The following is a 20,861-nucleotide window of genomic DNA, read 5'->3' as shown; positions in this document are numbered from 1 at the left end:
ATGCTCCATTATATACACTTACTTCTGTCTATGACATGTGAATAACCAGTCAAAAGCTCAAAATGTACCTCTAGTGGCTTTCTCAGCCATTTTCAAGTATTATGACACTATGTATCATAATAACTGGTAATTTGAGTCTTTGGTCTGCTCAAAATTTGATATTTTTTAAACCTAATTACAGCTTAGTTACTAAGCTTGATAAATTATAGTGGAATTCTATGAAATCAATATAGTAATTTATGATTTTTTTGGGTTATATCAAATGTATATATATAAAATCTAAAAAATTATTTCACTTCACATTCTCTACGTGCAAAATTTTGTAAGGCTTAGCAAGCAGTAAACAAGTTCAAAAGTTATAACTAGAATAAATAATTGTTTTATTTACTGTTCTATGTTTTAAGAAAAATAAGTTTAAGAACTTATTTGTAAATCGTAAAAATGTATATGTATACAGAATGTATTAAAACTGAATGTGACTGCACTTTATAAAAATACTAGTCCACTAAAATACAACCAAAACAGATCACTTTGTAAAGGCCAGTCTTGTATAGTCTTAGATATACTAACATGAGTGTACATGCACACTGCCATTGCAACTTTTATAACGTCAGCCAGCAGTGACTGAAAGATCAATTAAATGAAAGATAAATTATATATCTATAATTTATAATGTTATGATATTTAAGCTATTTAGATCAAACATTTATATTTTCATATTATAATATGTAGTCATTCTAGAAAGAATTAAACATAATTTAAATTTATTTCATAATTTTTATGGATATTACAAAGTCAATCAAATCACACCAACAAGTACAAATACAGCAGTAAAAATAAGAGATAAAATATTAAAACATTTTCTAAAAAATATTTGATAATTATCTGAAGATTGTAACAATTTCACTTGTGAAATTTGATGTATCAGAACAATTTCAATCTTAAAATCAAAATTACTTTGCATATTGGATAGTCAATATCTTGAAATAAACAAACTGATGAGTAAATCTCCAATTAAAGAATCTTAATACTTAATTTAAAAGCCTGATATTTTTTGTTCAAAAGTCTTGTAATATTTACTAGTAACTCAAAAACTTTTGTAATGATATGAGTAAATTATCAAATATCATATTATAATTACTTTTGTGGTTATTAGCTGAATGCATTCCACCTAATCTGTAATAGAATGGTTAAAAGTCTTTACTACCATATAAACTCCATTACACTTCACTGATTAATCCCTTGGAATTCTCACTTCTAAAAATAAAAAAGGCAATTTCTCTAAAAACGTTTTATGCTTCCATTTGATAACCACTTATAACTGGAAAATATGCTTGCATACAGAAATATCGAAGAAAACAATTGAACAATCACTTACTACATTCACTTTTCACAATAGATCATTCCTGAATAAAAAATAAATTTCAACAAAACATTGCTTAAAATTGTACAATATAAGAAGTACAATGAAAAGCACACCTGTTCAAAATCTGTCCAAAGAGAATTTTGAGTATTACAACAAATTTGGCTTTAGTGTACTTGTTTTTAGGCTCAGTAAATGTGAGGAGTATCAGGTCAATCACCACGTCAGCAAATGGAATCTCTTTCTTGATCCTCCATTTCAGTTCTACAGAAAAGTAGTGATAATGTTATGGAAACATACCTTTAATACAAATATCAAACTTATTACAAATTAGACATAACAAAGTAATACTCTCATTATTTTAACAGTAATACTGGTATTAAAACCTTCCATACTTATTACTAGTGTTTCCTATTTGTACCTGATATTTGTTATTATACTTTAATGTCTCTGATGATAATTCTGTTTGCTGAAAACTACATTACAAAGCTATTTGGTAATAGTATTTTAACAAACTAATCATTTACTAAATTTCACTGTACAAGTGCATATATATATATACACAACAATATGGTAAACATGGTGTTCATGTACACTTATACCATTAAATAGATAAACACCAAGTTAAAATACAAATATTCAGTGATACTGTAAGCAGGAAATACCTTGAACAATAAAGGAAAATAAGCACACACAATGAATGAAAAATGAGTAATTTGTATAAGCCTCTACTCTACCTCTTACTAGCATAAACAGAGCTTTATTCTGGGTGGGTTTTACAGAGAAACAGAATTAAGAAAGTATAAACCTTATGAACAGTTACAATTGTACATACCCTTTCATTAAACTAAATTACAGGATTACATGTTCAAACTAACTGAATAAAAAACACTTGAAGAGAAATTTAAAACATTTACCAGAATATAGATATAAATAAAGATATTTTCTTAGTTATGGAAGGGTGAAAATAGCAGTTTTTCAACTGTAAAAACAGACACTTTCCATGGAATGTTGCAACTGAATGGAATATAAGTAATTTTCATGGGTCCATACATAATAGAGAACATTATTTGGTTATTAAAGAAACTTTAAGCTTTAAACCAAAAAATTATAACTTTCCTTCCTTTTATAAGTCAATTACTGCAATAGCTAAATTTCAAAAGCAAAAAAAAAAAAACATTACAAATTAAGTTATTTTCTGTAATTAATTTCAGAAACATGTGAAACGAGAAATTCAAAAGCTGCAAAAAGAGGTGAAATGCATTTTGGATACATATATTGTACATTTTTATTTCTACCTCATTTAGCACCTTTTAAACAATTAAGAAAACTGTAATTTACCAATAACACATATAATGTTAACTACTCAAAGTTAATTGGTTAAAACAATGTCATATTTGACTTACAATCCAACGTTACTTCTTTTTCAACACTAAAATACCTAATCTATCAACATTAGCGACAAATCTTTAGCTATCTAGCTATTTTAAATAACTGATTAAAATTTGTGAGCTACATTAAATAATAAATATAGTTTGAAAAATTTTTGATGCACAAACAAATTATACTGGTTGTTTGTTTGTTTTCAGGATAAAAATGATACATTAACAGTGTTTAACTTCTGTAACTCAAATATTTAGTTTACAAGATAGATAACATAGATTAAACACTTGGTAAAATTCAACATCAACAAATAATCATTAAACATAAAACACTATGTAATTCTTTACTGTATTGAAGAGAACTCATGGTTGTTAATTCCTAAAAGTACAATTTAAAGATTTACTACTTTATATATTAAACAATAAATTTCTGGTGAAAGAAAGTTTAAAAAAATGTGTAGTAATCAATTAACTACAAAAGTAGTAAATTATGAATTCACACAAACCAGTAATTTGTCATGCATGTATTATGAAAAATAAAGAGTATTGTAGAGAAACAACAGAACATGATAAAATACCATAGCTAGGCAGTTTAATCAATTAATTGATATAATCAGTAACCTATGAGCATAGAATACATGAATCATATCACATACATTAACAGATTAATCAAAATTTCTACTAATTTAATAAACTAAAATTCAGGTTTCTGATAACTGCCATTTTTTTAAGTTTCTAAATATTAAAGTAACAAATATTTCTATTATGTTTCTTTCTTATTAAGCACAATGTTATATAATGGAGTATTTATGTTCTGCCCAATTTTAGCCTTTCAGTTGCTGTATTTATTTTAATTCAAATTTGTTCAGCTTCAGTGACTTGGAGGAACTCATGATTCAAGGGTTTCACATTTAATTTCCACTACCACCAAATTTTTAACCCCATCTTTGTTATGACAAAGCTACTATGATTATCTACAACTAACACTAATTTTGAACTGCTGTCTAAAAGGAAGGATACTGTCTTAGCACCAACTATCACTAAGCTATATGTTTGGTTTGTATACAGTATGGTTCAAGCAACATTGCTCTGTTGTAATCAACTGATGACACAACTGATTTATCAATTACAAATACCACTGTTGCTCAGCTCTACTTGTTACCACAAAAAATATAGAATGATAAAGATGGCAAGTCTACAAATTACATCCAAACAGTTATATTTCACATTCTTCATTTTATAATGCAAAAAGCCAGTTTTTTTTCTCAAAAAGCTAAACTCCTTACAAACATATTGTATAAGATAGAAACACAGAAACAATACACATACAGGAAATACAAATAGTAACAAATAAAGTTTAGAAAAGATATAAAAACATTAGCATAGAAAATACAAGAAAGAAATGAATAAGTTGTAAAATGTTGCAGTATTTAATGAGTTCTTTAACCCACATAGAACATTATAATTTGTGTCTACAGTATAGCAATGTATGACAGTGGAACATTCTTTCAAGTGTTCTTAATTATTCCTCACAACCTGGTTGGTTGGTTAGTTGGTTTGGCATTTTATGGTGCAAAGCAACTAGGCTACCTGCTCCAAACATCCGATTAAAAGTTAAAATTAAGTAAAATTATTAAAATTTGTAAACAGGAATCAAGGTAAAACAAGACAAAATTGAATTTTTGAATTAAAAACTTAAATAGCATTAAATCCAATGTTTATACCTAGTGTACAGCAGCAAGAGCAAAACTACAGTAATACAAGTTTTAAAGGACTTTCTGTAGCATAATCTTAATTATCATAACTTGCCAGAATGACTAACGGGTAAGTTCAGACATCAGCATTAGTCACCTGAAGTTGTTCCTTTCCACTCCCGGTTATAAGTCATTTAATGTCACTGCCATTTTCTTATTTCATATCAAACAAGTTGTACTTCAAAAAGGAATTATATTAAAAAAGGTCTAATTTATGAATTAAAAACTTAAACAGTCAAAAGTTAACAGTTTGTAAGTTGAGCAGTGTCACCATCACCAATGACACTATCTAACGTTATGTATAAACCTTGTGACAAAACATGTCAAAAATGGTACCATCATTGACGGTCATAATGACGGCAAGACAGCATAACGTGGCTTATTCTGACCCAAGTGTCACACGGACAACACATTGGTGCATTAGTCCCACATAAAAGAAAATGATGTGTTAAAAAACTGTGACCAATGTATAGTCTAGTTGGGACAAATTATTTTCAATCCTTATGGAAACAAGATAACCCAAGTCCAATAAATGATTTTATTTGGAAAAGTTTCTTTTCATGTCACTCACTCCAAGTCAATTACCAACTGGCATGGAGCCAAGCCTTAAATACTGGACCATAGACCCTGTATGGAATAGGCAAAGCAGTGATAGCATCAGAGAAGACAGACATAGCTGAAGTGTCGGTAAGCTTGCTCCCACGAATACCAATATGGCCTGGTATCTAAAAGAGCTGGATAAAAGTAAATGTTAAAAAGAAATGGGCCAGTCAGTTTTGAATATTGGCAAGGATAGGGTGAGAACTGATGTGAAGTGATTCCAGGGCTAACAGAGAGCTAAGTGAATATGTATAAATAGTACAATTCAAGTACTGCATGGCTTTATGTGATTCAGGGCAAGAGAAATGGCATACAGTTCAGCAATGAACACAGAAACTGTAAAGGTGATACTGTGTGCAACAACCAAAACACAGAAAACAATGGCAAAGCCCACAGAGTCATCTGATTTTGAACCATCTGTATAAATGCAAATAAAAAGATGGTTTGAAAAATGTTCAGCAAATAGAAGGTTATACTTCCAATCAGGAGTATCTGCCTCCTTCAGATAACTCAAAGAAAGGTTATATTTGTGGATTGTAATTAGCCATGGTGGAATGGGCTGACCTGTGGATACCACGTCATCCAAAGATTGACTTCATTCATCCAACTGCACCTGGATACGAAGGCTAAAAGGAACAATGGCAAACCATCTATTAAGAAAAAGTGTGGCCCACTGAGGAAGGAAAACACAACCCTATGTGGGATGATGTGGTAAAGATCAAAGTTTTCAAGCATACATTAAAGATGGTTGCAAATGATAAAGGTATAGAGATCTGGTTGAAAATAACCAGAAGAATAGCAAGAGAGGTAGGAGAGATATGGCACAACATCTCATAATGAATATCATCAGGTCCAACTGATGTACTGCCAGACCAATGAAGAGCAAGTTTAAGTTCTACCAGTGTAATGGGGTAATTATAGTCATAGAAATGATTAGCACAAAAGAAAGGAGGTGATTGTTCTGCCCTTGTTTTGAAGGCTAAGAATGTGAGGGATGAAGGAGTGCTAGGTGAATGAGAGAAGCTTTTGCCAAGAGTACTGGTGATGCTCTGGGCATCAACAACTACCTGGCTATCAGAGAAAAAGATCAAAATGGGTAGAAGTATACTGGCCACTAACTTTTCAAATTTTGTCCCATATGACTTTGGAACTGGTGGTAGAAGAAATGCTAGAGGTGTATTTAATACAAGATTCATTCTGGCTTTGACATCTAACCTGCCAAGCATGTGCACAGGCCTGCTGAAATGCAATACAGTTTAAAAATGTGGGATACCTATGAAAAGTATCTCAAGCCCATCTTTGAGCTTTCCTTGTCATGTGGCAGGTAGGATTCCACCAAGGAAGAGGATACTGTGGGAAATGTGTCGAGATTTTAGGAATGCCCTGAGCAGCTGCCTGGACAATACAGTCATCTATCAATGGCTTACACATCATGGCAGAATCAAGTTCTAAGAAAGGGGTGATAAAAGGCCAGTTACCCTGGTCCAACTTCCATCAAGGCATTCAGGTGTGATGGCATCGACCAAGGCCAATCTCTCTCAAAATGACAGGAAAATTATCACTGTCCCATGGATTACTGTCGACTCTCCAAGAAAAGTGAAAGGGAGCAGACAGAAAAATTTGTAGCAGTAAAAGACTGACTAGGTGCATGAAACTAAGAACCAGTATTGAAGAGAGATAGGTTGTGGCCCAAAAGCACATGCTCTATAGCATGACCCCTCCCATCAATGCTAGCACCACCCCAGAGAGGATTATGTCCATTAAAATACCCCAATAGTGAAGAGGGGGATGGTAACTGCTCAATAAGGGCATCTAGGTCTGACTGATTATAGATCTCTTAAGGGGGGAGGTAGAGAAAACAAATAGTGATGGTACAGCCCAAAGAACCACAGATCGCTACAGTCTCCAAGGGTGTATCAAGTGCCAAAGACAGGGTGGGCACGTGCTCGTCAACCAGCAATGCCACCATACCATGCACTCATCCACTGGATCAGAGTGGTCATTATTATTTATGTGGAAGAGAATACAGCAGGGAGTTCTTCTGTTTGGGATCATGTTGTTTTTTTTATTAGACAAAGATCTATCAACTTCCATGGATCATGCCCTGGGTCGAGTAGGCAGGTCTCTGTCTATGTACAAAGATTCCAATGATTAAGGGCATGAACAAATGGTCGACATACTTCTTTGGACTGCAGAAAAGGATAGAACTGAGGAAACACTTGAATCTGAAGGAAGTGAAACTGGGCAGTCACTGGAAGGAGTGGTCGGGACAGAAATGGAAATACACAAAGATGCATCAAATTTTTTAATTATGGTAAACACAAGCTTCTTAAGATGATTTGCAAATGACTCTGTTGGAGGCACAGAAAAATCTGTCTGCACTCCCACTGTAGTATTAAAATGGAGTGCAGCAGCATATGTTCAAGATGGAATTGGGGACAATAATTTCCAAGCCTCTGGGTAGGTGATATTATTAAGTCTTTAAGAATTGCACTTCTTTCTCTTCTACCCATTTAGGACAAGAAAGAGAGCAAGAGGGGTGTGGGCCAATACAGTTAACACAGTGTAGTTCCAGGTTGCACTCATAAGCATCATGGTCTTTACTACCACAATGAGAACATATCAAAGAACCTCGGCATGATGTTTTTAAGTGACCAAAATGCTTACACAAGAAACACCTGAGAGAGTTACAAATGTAGAACAGGAATTCAAGGCCAAAGTGGTGTGTTAGGGTTGGACCCCTCAACCACCAGGATCATCTCCTCCCCTTCATAGGTTACCATGGACAGCAAACCTGTGGGTGGATGTTTAGATCCCAGAGGAGGTAAAATGAAAGAACAGTACCTTCTCTGAGAGATCCCCTCACCATGTACAGGAACCCACACTTAGGGGAAGTTGGCTGGTTGCCATTTAGCCTACTCAGTTCTTTATAAGCCCATACACTTAAGAATGTTTATACTAGGACTCTGTGCAAACTTAACCATAATTGTTCATGTTCCCTTTGCCTCTTCACCACCAAAATATTGTTTTTCCAGATTTCCAGATTTTCTCTATGGTTTGGATCATTGTTCTACAAGAGAATCAGTTTTTGTCAAATGAGTAATGATCCCAAAGGCATGGCATAATGGATCAGAATCTGACTTTACTTCTTACAAGTCAGAATGTCATCAACTTGATGTAGGATCCTCACATTGTTGGCTGAGATCTAGCCCCAAATTTATACTGATCCCCCACACACACTGTGTTTCACTTTGTGATGTTGTTTGATGACTAAGATACCATTCATTCTCCTCTTTACCATTGAACAAACTGTCATTTAGATTTTCCTGTAAAGAGCATAAATTGGCAACTTTGTGGTCTGATGTCAATCTTTTGGTTTAGTTACTTTTTTTCAGCAGTAGTTTTTAAGCAGCTGAACATCCACTGATACCAAATTTTGCAACTGTGTAACATACTGGCCACACCTGTATGTAGAACAAAACTATTACCATGATCTCTACTTAACTGTTATCTATCTCACAATGAACATGACATACATCACCTCTAGAGAGTTTTATTTTGATATCTCTACTATATCTATTACTAACAGCAGCAGTTTTACATACCCAGTTTAGAGTTTAGCATACAGCTCTAAATTAAGCAAATTTTCACACAGAGTACCCATGACTCATCAAAACTTTGATTTATAGATGCTTATCATGTAGTATTTCACTCCTAGATGCCATGCCTGGATTCACAACATTACTACATAGGTTATGTATGCATAAAAGTTTGTCAAGACCCATGAGACTTAATCAACCCATGCACTGCATAAAGCTACATATGCAAGGTAAGTAAAAGTATTTTGCTTAGAACTTTGCTCCATAACAAATTAATTAGCATACAGTTTCCACACAACTGTCCACAATCAAATTATAAAAAAAACTCTTATTTTAAAACTACATAATATATAGTTTGTACAATAAACATGGTGAAAAAATTGGATTAGTAAGCAATGTACCCACTAAAAAAGTCCTCAAAGCTAAAGTAAATCCTAATTTTCTTGCTTTTTATGTATAATTTTTATTTGTTGTTAAATACTTTTTAACAAATGTAACTAAAACATAAACATCAAAAGCTTTGTAGGTTAGATAACAAATAAGTGAAACAAATTAAACAATATTTTTTCCTATTCCAACTTCATAGAATACATTTATGTTGCCATTGGATGATGCAACTTAATAGTTTATTTACCAAAAGCTCTTTCTAGATTATTTATTGTCTTGTTACAGTCATCAGGTAGGGTTTAGAGAACAATAAAATTAAATAAAAGTAGTTGTGAAATAGTTATAATGCCTGAAGCTATTAGGATCAATAACTGCAACTGTCTGTTAACAACCTGCAGTCAATTTAGAAGAATAAAAAGGTATTTCTTTATTTTAGTTCATATCTTTTTACTTTTTTATTGTAATTCATGACTTGAGTATAGTTAATGTTAGGGTGGGGAAAAGAAATAAAATATAAAGTTTTACCAAAAAATGTTTCACTCATTTAGAAGGTTTTAGAAGTTATGGAAATGAAATATAAAACCTGTAACATGAAAAATCACCTTTCACTCAAAGTGATTCAGTAAAAGCTCCATAAATTCACAGACAAATCTTTGGTGAGAACACTTCATTAAAGTTTTTTTGTTTTTTTTTAAGAACATACTTGTGACATGTATTAAAGGACTGCTAAATGTTATAAAGACACACTTAGTACACTTAAAGAGTTACAGCATGCATAGTATCATGGTTACATGGAAAGTCACAAGGTCAGCCAAACTGACATACCTGATGACATATGGTTATAAACAGTGATCAGTACCTACAATAGCATTCAACTACTTCTTTCTTCCTTTTTAGTCAGTCATATATTTGTATTTAATTTAGTTCAGTTTTGTTTTTTTCCTACATTTTCTTCATTATGCACATAATCTTTGGAAATTTTGTATTCTTTAAGCTATGTACATGACATAAGACAAAAAAAAACATTAGCTAGTTATAAAAGACATTAAATAACCTACAACTAAATAATGCACACACATACCAAAAGGTCAAAGTATGATTAATCATAAGTATTTGTTATTTAGGTATTTGTTTAAGTATTCCACCCACTTGTTAAGCAGCTTCAATTGTCTACAAGCTATGTTTCAATTTTTATTAGATTTCACTTATAAGATTTGTCTTCATAAAACAACATGAGAATGAGGTGAAGGGGACTGAAACAACAACAAAAAAATAGAGTAAATATGACAAATATTTTTAAAATAACATACATATATTTTATTGCAATGAAATCTTCAAAACTTACTAACACATTACATTCCAAAATAAGGAGTTCAATATTGGTATTTATTGAAAGTCAACCACAAATTTGATAGAAAGGAAACATTTACAGCAAGGGAAAAAAAATGTATTATATGATCATGATTACATTCACAAATTAGCAAGCACTAAGCCATGAAATCTAATAGGAATTGAAATAATAGCTTGTAGATGATTCAAGTTGCTTAACAATTGGGTAGAACACTTAAATAACTCAAAAGGAAGAACAATAACAACATAACTCAGACTTCCTTAAACAATGCTAAAATAATTACAAAAAAAATTCTACATTTAAGATCAAAGGATAACTCAATAATTCATAAAACTAAATAAGCTGAAGATCAGAAGACCTCTTCAAAGCATTATATCCACCAAAGCGTCGGAAAAACACTGCTAAACAAACAGGTATTACAACCTAAGCAAAAACATATGGTAGCATGCCCCTATCACTAAGAGAGGAAGCCTACTGAATTCTTTTCTACTTTCATGTAAAATTACATACAAACGAATATGAAAATTAAACATACATGAATGTTAAACATATATAGCATAAGCTACTGTTTAGAAATTAAGACAGACTAATAAAAATAAACACATTTTAATAATTTTCAAAACAGGAGAAAAATTTAATTAACATAAAAGCAGCACTTCACTGAATGATAAAGTACATATATAGAAAGCACATTATAAAATTTGTAGCAACATAATCAAAATTAGTGTGCATACAAGTTTATTTTCATGCATTAAAATTTTATACAACAAAATATTTACAAACATTGGAACTTTATTCTAAGTAATGTTATACTATACACAAGAATTCATATGTTTTATTTGAAGAAAATAAAGACAAACATTACATATACTTAATGTTCATGACATACACCTACAACAGTTGTGAGAAGCCAGCAACCAGCATGCAGCTCTCTGTGGGTCAATTTGAGGCTCCCACTGCATTCTAAAATAAGTTTGTTATACACTTCATCTTTTTTGAAGTGTAACATTTTTGGCTTATAACTTAAAAAGTAGACTGTGAGGGCTGCACATATAGCCCATTGATTAACTTAAGATTCCCATAATTGACTTATTAAGTTCTGGGATATTTCTTAAATATCTATAAATAAAGCCTAGAATTTTGATACATACATGTAACCTTGTTTCCATGCATGCATATAAATCAACCTTACAGAAGTCCACCTACCATGTCACTATCACATGCTAACAAGAATATTTGCAGTGATTAACAGAAACCCCTCAGAAAAAAACAAATTTTACCCATATTTTCTTTAAAATATATATAAAACAAAATGTATTCTCTTTCTTCACAGTGATTCCTGAATGTGAAGGTCTCTGCTTCTACAGTTAAGTGAAATGTGTACAGCAAACTAATCTGCTCAGGTGAAAAATTAGTTTTGCCAGTTGTAGTAATTAATTATCTTACCTATTCTGTATTCCTGTTTGTTTGACATAATTATTACATAATATAAAAAACAAGTTTATATAAGTAACTGAAAATTGAATAATTCATCCCAATTTGTCAGAGGAAAATAAGGCATTTAAAGTCTGTGTACATAAGCATTGCATAAAAACTTAACTAAAACATATAGAAAAGGTATAATCTTCCTTTGTAAAACCAAATTTCCAATGGATGCCTCCACTTGCATAATAGTATTTTTTTTTTCAATTAATGCTGCCCTGTACGTGATCAATTCTGTTTCCTCACTACTAATCTTGATTCTCCCACCTATCCCCACATTTAATATGTTACATTTGCACTGTAGCATACAAAAAGCATGAGTAAACCCTTCAAGAACAGGAATGCAACATATCTTTCCTAACACAGCTCTTTCACCCTGGATTACAGAATCTAACCTCACTTCGAGAACAGGCACTCAGAAAATAACAAGGAAGTGAGGAGGTAAATACTTACTAGAAATTTCTGTCTAGAAATATTATAAATTACAATACAATACCTTAATTCCATTCAAATAGCTTCAAACAACATCTAAAAAGAACCTCTAGAGTGTGACATCTGTGAGAAGAAAAACACATCCATGAGAGACTGCACCACATCTGAACCAGGTATACTCTTCCAACATGATGAATGACAGTGTTGCCGAATGTGCACTAAAGAGGCACAAACACTAATGAGCTATACAGGTCCCAGAAATAAGAGGAACAGGGCACATCAGACTGTAGTCAGGAGGTCAACTCAAACCCAAAACTAGTATCAAGAATGGAAAATTCAGCTTACAGCAGGAGGAGATCCTCTGCCAACCTCACTTCATACTCAGGAACCAGAAGGGATGAAACACTTCTTTTTTGAGAATCCAAATAATTATGTGTGCATACCAAACACAATCAACACCTGTTCCCCAAGAACAAGCATTCAAACAATGGTATGAAGGTGAAAGCAATGTGGAGGGTCAACCTAATCCAAACCTATGCAAATGCATTGTCCAGTCCATGGTAGAAAGAGAGTCTCAGCCTATTGGGAGGGCTTACATTAGCTGGTTCAACTCCAACCAACACCAGTTGCCAAGAAATTGACATCCAGAAGGTGGTAGGAAGAATGGTTTCCAGCCTGAGGGATGAACTGCCTTTTTATTCATAGATTCATCCAGTCCAATCCAAAACCAAACAGCATCTGAAACAGCATAAGGTTCATGTTAAGAGGAAAGTACAACACCATTTACAACTGTAGACCTCTTGTGAAGTTGCATTTCTTCATTAACTGTTTTTTGTTAGCATTTAGTCCATGCAGAATGTCCACTGTCATTGGTCTTAATAAAACATATGGATGGGTCATGCATTCCCTATCAGAAAACCCCATTAAAAATATGAAATTTGTCAGAAATACAGGAATATTTTGATCCCTCTACTCTCAACTAAGTGCCATTAGCACACTCAGGATAAACTTTCCATGGTCCACCATCCCAGCATTTAGAAGCTGGTAAGTAGTAATAATCCCTGTACTCTACTGGAAGAAAGGAGGGATTGTGTTGGAGAATCCAAACAAACACAGCACTGGAGAAACTGCAATAGATGACTGTGAAACCCTATGTTTAAAAGTTGTTTCCAATTTATTTGTTTAAAAAAGCAGCAGGAACAGGTAGCAATCCCCTTCTCCTTTACTCATCTATTTCAGCCTCCCGCAAGTACAGCGGTACGTCTACGGATTTACAACGCTTAAATCAGGGGTTCAATTCCCCTTGGTGGGCTCAGCAGATGGCCCGAGGTGGCTTTGCTATAAAAAAACAACACACTCATCTATTTCATAAATGTACGGTCCAAGATAGACATATTTACAACACAAAACACCATGAGGAAAGACCTACAAGTGATTTTGTGGAACACCACATCTCAATGGTAGGCCATACAGTGCAGATTTAAGAATTAGCACACAAGGACAGGCAACCTCACCACTGAGTAGGATCCAACCAGAAGCAACAGAAAAGGGCCCTGTAATAGAAACTTACTTGCTTACAGTTGCACTGCAACATGTAAGACAACAAAAGAAGGCAGATGAAAATCAATTGAGGAGGAAAAAGCCAAATGATGTAAATAATGTGAAACAAAACTGTGAGGAGTTGCATGTCAGTCTAGATGATCTCCTCTAACAGATGACGAAAGCAAGCAGCCAGGGACATGGTGAGATGACAGACCTGCTGAGAAGAAACCTATAAAAGGCAAAAGCCATGTAAGAATAAGGAACAATAAGCCAAAATAATAAGTTAGCAAATCCACCCTGTTAAGAGTCATCAGGGAAAGGTCTCTAGATACAGAAGTATTCCAGTGGATAAAGAGCTGGAAATAGGAACCACGAAAGGAAGCCATGCTCACTGCATAACAACATAAAGCTCAGACTAGGCACAATAATCAGTATAGAGTGGAACAGGGATATAAATGAAAAATAGACCTGCCAACATTAAATTCTGAAAAATAGTAATATTTATCTTGACAAGGGAAAATAAAGAAATGGAAATAAAAAAGATGTTGCTATTAAATTATGTTTTTTTAATATTAATTACAGCATACTACTGATTAAGAACCTACTCAATGGCATACTTGACTTTCTATACGAAATTGTCTGCAAATTCTTGGGAGAAACATGGTTTTTGTGCCATCTCTATCTTTTTTATTAGCAATGACTGAGACTAGTTCTTCTTGAAGGAGACCTGCAATATTCTTGTCAGTTGATTTTTCAGTTGAATTGAAAATATAAAATAATGCATTAATTACCTTTTCCTTGTTGACATTGAAGTATGTCATTACAACAGGGTACAGTTTGCTGTCAACACCATTACTACCATAAGTGGACAAGTTAAGCCCCTTGTTTTAATATTACTCACAATTTACTCAGTTGCACTGCTGGCCATTTCTCTAACTATTGCAAAGGTTTTGGTTCTAGAGCAATTGTATATTTTAGTGATTTCTGAATACAGAAAATCTTGGGTAAAATATGGTCCAAAACTGCCAAAAGAAAATGTGTGTTCCACAATGGAGGTGAATAAACACTCCATTCTGATCACAGCACTTTCTTATTTGGTATCAGGTTTTACACACACACACACACACACACACACACACACACACACACAAAAAAAAGAGTCCAGTCTATTAATTCCATATGATCTTCGACAATTTTGCTGGTGTTTAATAATACTGAGATGTTTCGTGATGTCATTTTCACCTCTGTGAATAACTGAGATATTACAAATGCAAACTGTACACTTTGTATAATTCATATGATATAAAGGTGATATAATCATTCAGCTTTTTGGAACACTAATGGCTAAACTTCTACTCACTATAAACTCTTCTCTATTGGAATCACTAGGAATGAAGTACAACCTTGATTTTGTGCCTCTTACCTATCAAAAAATCATCAGCACACCTTAAATACTCACTAATTACACACTTTTTAATACTCTATTTCAAGCATTTGTATGACTATATTGAAAAGCTCAGTGTTGAATTATTTCATGAAAATCATTAGTAGAAAATAAAAGTGGTGAAGACATTCTGAAATTTCACATAAGACCATACAACAACATAATTCATACAGGCATAAAATGATAAAAAAAAAAAGTATGCCAAATATGTAAGAGTTAACAGGTTTAAAAATGGAAGATAGATAGTGAAACAGAGGTAAAAGAAAATTTTTCTCTCAAGTTGCAGATATATTGAGAAGAAAAGCCCTATTAGGGCAGAGGATGACACAGGTTCTGTGGCACAGGACATGTGATACATTAATGGTCCACATATCTGACTGACAATATCCAAACACTAAAAAGAGGAAATACAATTTTAAAAAAGGTAGTTTTGAGAACACTTTACTAAATACTAAGATTAGAAAGATACAGGGTTTGTAAGATTATATTCAGATTCTAATCTGATAGTGGAGAGGGTTGGGAAAGTTGAAGGATACAAAAGGTAAAAAATAAAAAGATGACAGGAGAGAAAAAAATATGATGAAACTAATAAAAACAGAAAATAGTCCAAGACTGCTCAGTAGCCTGCAATGGTTAATACAGAAAAGCAATGTGAAGAAACTGGAAAGGTGAGGGACAATGAGGCAAGAAGGACACCATGGGAGAGAGACTGATAGTATAAAACACACCATTTGTGCTGAAATGGATAATGATGAAGGGCAGACCAAACAGAATATAAAAGATACTATCCATGTGAAAAAAAATAGTTTTTTTCTTCTAAGAGTAAATAAACAAAACCAACACATGAAACTGTAGTGTGGGAACAGATGGAAGAAACAGATATATGAGACTGATGAAAGAGAGACAGAGAATGAAGAAGAGGTAAAGGTGATAAGTATAGAAGCTCCAGTAACAGAATCCAAGTCTGAACAGGCCAGAATAGTGCTACCAGAAAAACTCAACACAGAGTTGTTTGAATAATGATTAAGACTCTGAAAAATGGACAGCTAGGAGGATAGGCATAAATGTAATGGTCCTTACAAAGCTGCCTAAAAGCAGCAACTGCCCATGCTGAAAGATATAAAACCAGAAACCAAAAGAGAAGGAGCTTGGTGCTCCAATGGGTAGCAAATGCATCTAACTGGGATGCAAATAACTAAACCCTAGCCTCTGGGAAATCTGCAAATAGAGGAATCACTTTGTTGGAAAAATATTGTCAGGGCAAAATAACCAATCTGCAACAAGTATAAGAACATACTGAATGTGATAAACCTGCAAGTGAAAGTGCTGGCTGTGAGCCCAGAACAGAAGATCTAATGATTAAAATAAAGGGACTGAAAACAGGTGCCCTCTTGTTGTGTGATGTAAAAGACCACAGATGAGTTGTCACAATGGATCATGACAGAGTTGCATTTCAGAAACAGAAGGAAATGCTACAGAGCTGAACAAATAACCAAAAGTGTCAGAGATTGTTGTAAAACTCGGAATGAACTATTGACCAGAGTTCTCTCTCAATAATCCACGTATGCTCCCCATCCTGTCAGAAAGACACTGAAAAAAAGGTGTAAATCCAGTCTGAGAAGTGGAAATGGAACAACAGTTGTGGAGATGTCTCTATTTGGTCACTATGCAAAATTATTGAGAGGATAGTAAGGAAATTTGATAGAAGAATCCAGAGAATCCCTGATCTTGTGATGCCCAGTGAAGAACTCTCATGTGGGCCAGACCTAAGAGCACAAGAACTTCCAAAAATGCCCAAGTCCCCAAAAGAAATAGGACTTCTCATCACATTGGTAGAAGAGAAGGGAATTGTGCTCCACAAACCATCATCCAATCTAGATAAGGTTGGGCATAACTGAAGTTGAAAAGGATCCAAAGATGAAAAAGAAATTGTGTTGGGGTCTGGACAGACTTCTATAACTTGATCAGCCAAGCCACCATCACAGCTTTTCTAAGAATAAACATGGTGTAACAGGAAGAAATTCCCAAGGAGAGAGCAAGTAAAAACCTGTCATCCATGCAATGATAAGAACAAAGCCCTTGAGAGTGAAGCCACTTGGTGAAAGCCTTGACCACCAGATGAAAAATATAAGGAGCTGAAGTCTGCTCAAATGGAAGAGTTATGAATTAGTGAACCTGATCCTCATGGACAAAATGATTGGTTGGTTGATTTTGTGTTTTATGCCACAAAGCAGTTAGTCTATCTGCACCAAACATACAGTAAAAAGTTATACTTAAATTCAGTAAATTTCATAAAAGTAAATTAAGGTGAAACAAAACAAAGTTTCAAAAAACATAAATAGCATAAAACAAACATTTACATCTAGTCTACAACATTTAGAGAAAAATTATAGTAATACAAGTTGTAAAGGACTTTCTGTAGAATAATTGTAATTATAATAACTTGCCAGGAAGACTAACAGGTAAGTACAAAAACCACCATTGGTCACCTGAAGTTGGCCTTTCAAGTCCTGGTTCCGAGTTATTTGATGTTATGGCCATTATCAAAAAGTAAAGTAACAAAAGATTTAAAAGACTTCTAGCAAAATTTTAATAATAACTCACCAGGATGACTAACAGGTAGTTCAAACAGCAGAGTTAGTCACCTGAAGTTGGCCACTCCAGTCCTGGTTTCGAGTTATTTAACGTTATAGTAATTTTCTAATTTCAAATTGAACTAGATGGACTTTGATTCTTAAAAATGAATCACTTTAAAAAAAGGTCTAATGTATAAATTAAAAAACTTAAATAGCATTAAAAAGATTAATGGCCTTTAAAAAACTAATAAAAACATTACCACGGCAAACAGTGTCACAATCACCAATAACACTGTCTGATGTTATGGATAACAATGGCAAGAAAATAAAATGTGGCTTATTGTGACCTCAGTGTAAAAGAAACTACACATTGGTGCACGAGTTCCAAATAAAAGAAAATGATGAATTAAAAATCTGTAATCAATGTGTAGTCTACTTAGAACAATTTCCTCTTTCCGATCCTTACAGAAGCAAGACAACCAAAGTCCACTGTAAGGTTTTATTTGGAAAAGCTTGTTTTTGCATTGCTCATTCCAAGTCTACTGCCAGCTGGCACAGAGCCGAGCCTTGAATACAGGACCATAGTCCATGTATGAAACAGGCACAGCAGTGACAGTGCCATAGCAGATAGACTTAGCTGCGGTGTCGGAGAGCTCATTCACGTGAATACCAACATCGCCCAGTATGCAGAAAAACTGGATAGAAGTAGGTGTTAAAGAGAAATGGGCTCGTCGGTTTTCAATATTGGCAAGAAAAAAGTGTGAACTAAGCGAGTCAGTATAAATAGTGCAATTTCAGTATTTCTTAGCTTCTATGTTATCCAGGGCAATTGAAATAGCATACAGTTCAGCAGTAAACACAGAAGCTGTAGAGCAGATTCTGCACGCTACCACTGAACCACAACAAACCATGGCAGAGTCACACAGTCACCTGATTTCGAACCATCTGTATAAATAGGAATGGTAGGATGGTTTGAAAGATGTTCAGCAAATAACAGACAGTATTTCCAATTGGGAATGTATACTTTTCTCAAATGACTTAAAGACAGATCACATTTGGGGACTGTAAGAAGCCATAGTAGGATGGGCTGAGCAGTGGATACAGCAATGTTATCAAAGGACAGACCCAATTCATCCAACTGCACTGGGATACGAAGGCCAAAAGGAGCAATGGCAGATGCGGTCTGAGATTGTAGGAAATCTATGGAAAGATCCCAGGCCCATTTTTCAGCCTTCCATTCCATGTGGCAGGCAGAATTCCACCATGGACAAGGATATAGTGGAAAATGTGTCAAGGTTTCAGGTATACACTGAGCAGCTGCTTGTATAATACAGTCAGTTATTGCTGCTACACAGACATCTATTAATGGTTTACCGACAATGGCAGGATCAAGTTCTGCAAGAGCAATGAAAAAGGACCAGTTTGCGTGATCCAGTTTCCACCAGGGTACGCAGGTCTGGTGGCATAGACCATGGGCAGTCTCCGTCAAATTTATAGGAAAATGATCACTGCCTCGTGGATTAGTGTCAACCATCCATGAAAAATGGGAGAATAACGAAGAGGAGCAAATTGAGAGATCAACAGCAGTAAAGGAAAGACATGGTGCATGAAAATAAGTAGAAGAACCACTATTGAAAAGAGAAAGGTTGTGATCAGAGAGCATATGGTCTATAGAGCAACCCCTCCTATCAATATCAGCACTTCCCCACAGGGGATGATGTCCATTAAAGTCCCCTAGGATTAAAAAGAGTGATGGCAACTGTTCAATGAGAGCATCAAGATCTGATTGATCATAGGTCTCTCCAGGCAACAGGTAGAGAGAACAAACAGTAATAGTACGACCCAAGGAAACACGGATGGCTATGGTTTTCAAGAGTGTGTCGATTGGCAAAGACAGGGTGGGCACATGCTGATTAACCAACAGTACCACCATTCTATGTGCTCGTTCATCACAGAGCCTGTCATTTCTGTACAAAGAAAACCACCGAAAGGTGACTGTATCAGTAGATTTCAGAAATGTTTCCTGTAAGGAAAGACATACAGAATGGTAGGAAGCAATCAATGTTTTGATGTCATCCAGATTAAAATGTAAACCTCAACAGTTCCATAGTATCAAAGTGGCCATTTTTATTTATGAGTAGGCAATTTGGGTGGAGAACTCTTCTGTTTGTGACCACTTCTTTTTTCTTTATTGTCTTTATTCGAGGGCAAGTCTTTGCTGTTGGAAGAGAATTCCAACAACTGAGGATGTGAACAAATGATCATTTTGCACCTTGGGGTGGGAGGCAAAGATGTACCCATGGAAATGCCTGTACCCAGAAAAAAGGAAGTGGATCTTGAGATTTGTTGGAATGTATGGGAGGAATAGAGATGGGTGTAGAAGTTGATTCATAACATTTTTAACCATGGAGGTCAAAAGGCTTTTCATTTGTTTTGAAAACGATTCTCTTGGAGGTACAAAGAGATCTGTCTGCACTCCCACTGTAGGTGTGGAATGAAGTGCAGCAGCATACATCCGAGATGAAGTGGTGGACAGCAACTATCGAGCCTCAGGATAAGTAATGTTATGAATCATTTTCAACCACTGCACCTGTTTTTCTTCCAACCATTTAGGGCAAGAACAAAAGTAGGACAGGTGAGAGCCATTGCAATTGATGCAATGAGGATCCGTTTCAAACTCATAGGCGTCATGGTTCTTGCCATTGCAACGAGCACACATCAAGGAACCATGACATGATATCTTCTTTTGTGACCAAACCGCTGACACTGGAAACGTCCGAGAGAGGATTTGGAATGTATGGCTGTACCCTGCAATTAAGATAACCTGCCTTGATGATGGCAGCTGGACGTAGTAATGTAAATGTCAGAATGACGACATTGGTCGATATCATAATTCCATTTATACAACTGGAGATACACCTCACTGCAGAAACTCCTTGCTGGAGAAAC

The 20,861-nt window shown here is 34.5% G+C and overlaps 1 protein-coding gene across 5 annotated transcripts in view; it reads right to left on the bottom strand.

Moving 5' to 3' along the window:
* The window catches only part of LOC143252847 (uncharacterized), a 68,751-nt gene that overhangs the window by 14,056 nt on the left and 33,834 nt on the right, over positions 1-20,861 (bottom strand). For all 5 annotated transcript variants that reach the window (XR_013029202.1, XR_013029200.1, XR_013029201.1 and 2 more), the window contains exon 7: positions 1,480-1,627. Coding sequence is in view for 2 of the 5 variants with exons in the window: in XM_076505617.1 (XP_076361732.1) it covers positions 1,480-1,627 (148 nt within the window). In the remaining 3 variants the exon portion in view is untranslated. The remainder of the gene's footprint in view (positions 1-1,479; positions 1,628-20,861) is intronic.

The sequence above is a fragment of the Tachypleus tridentatus genome, chromosome 6 (genome assembly GCF_004210375.1).
Source record: "Tachypleus tridentatus isolate NWPU-2018 chromosome 6, ASM421037v1, whole genome shotgun sequence".
Lineage (NCBI taxonomy): Eukaryota > Metazoa > Arthropoda > Merostomata > Xiphosura > Limulidae > Tachypleus > Tachypleus tridentatus.
This window is presented reverse-complemented; position numbering and strand designations above follow the sequence as displayed.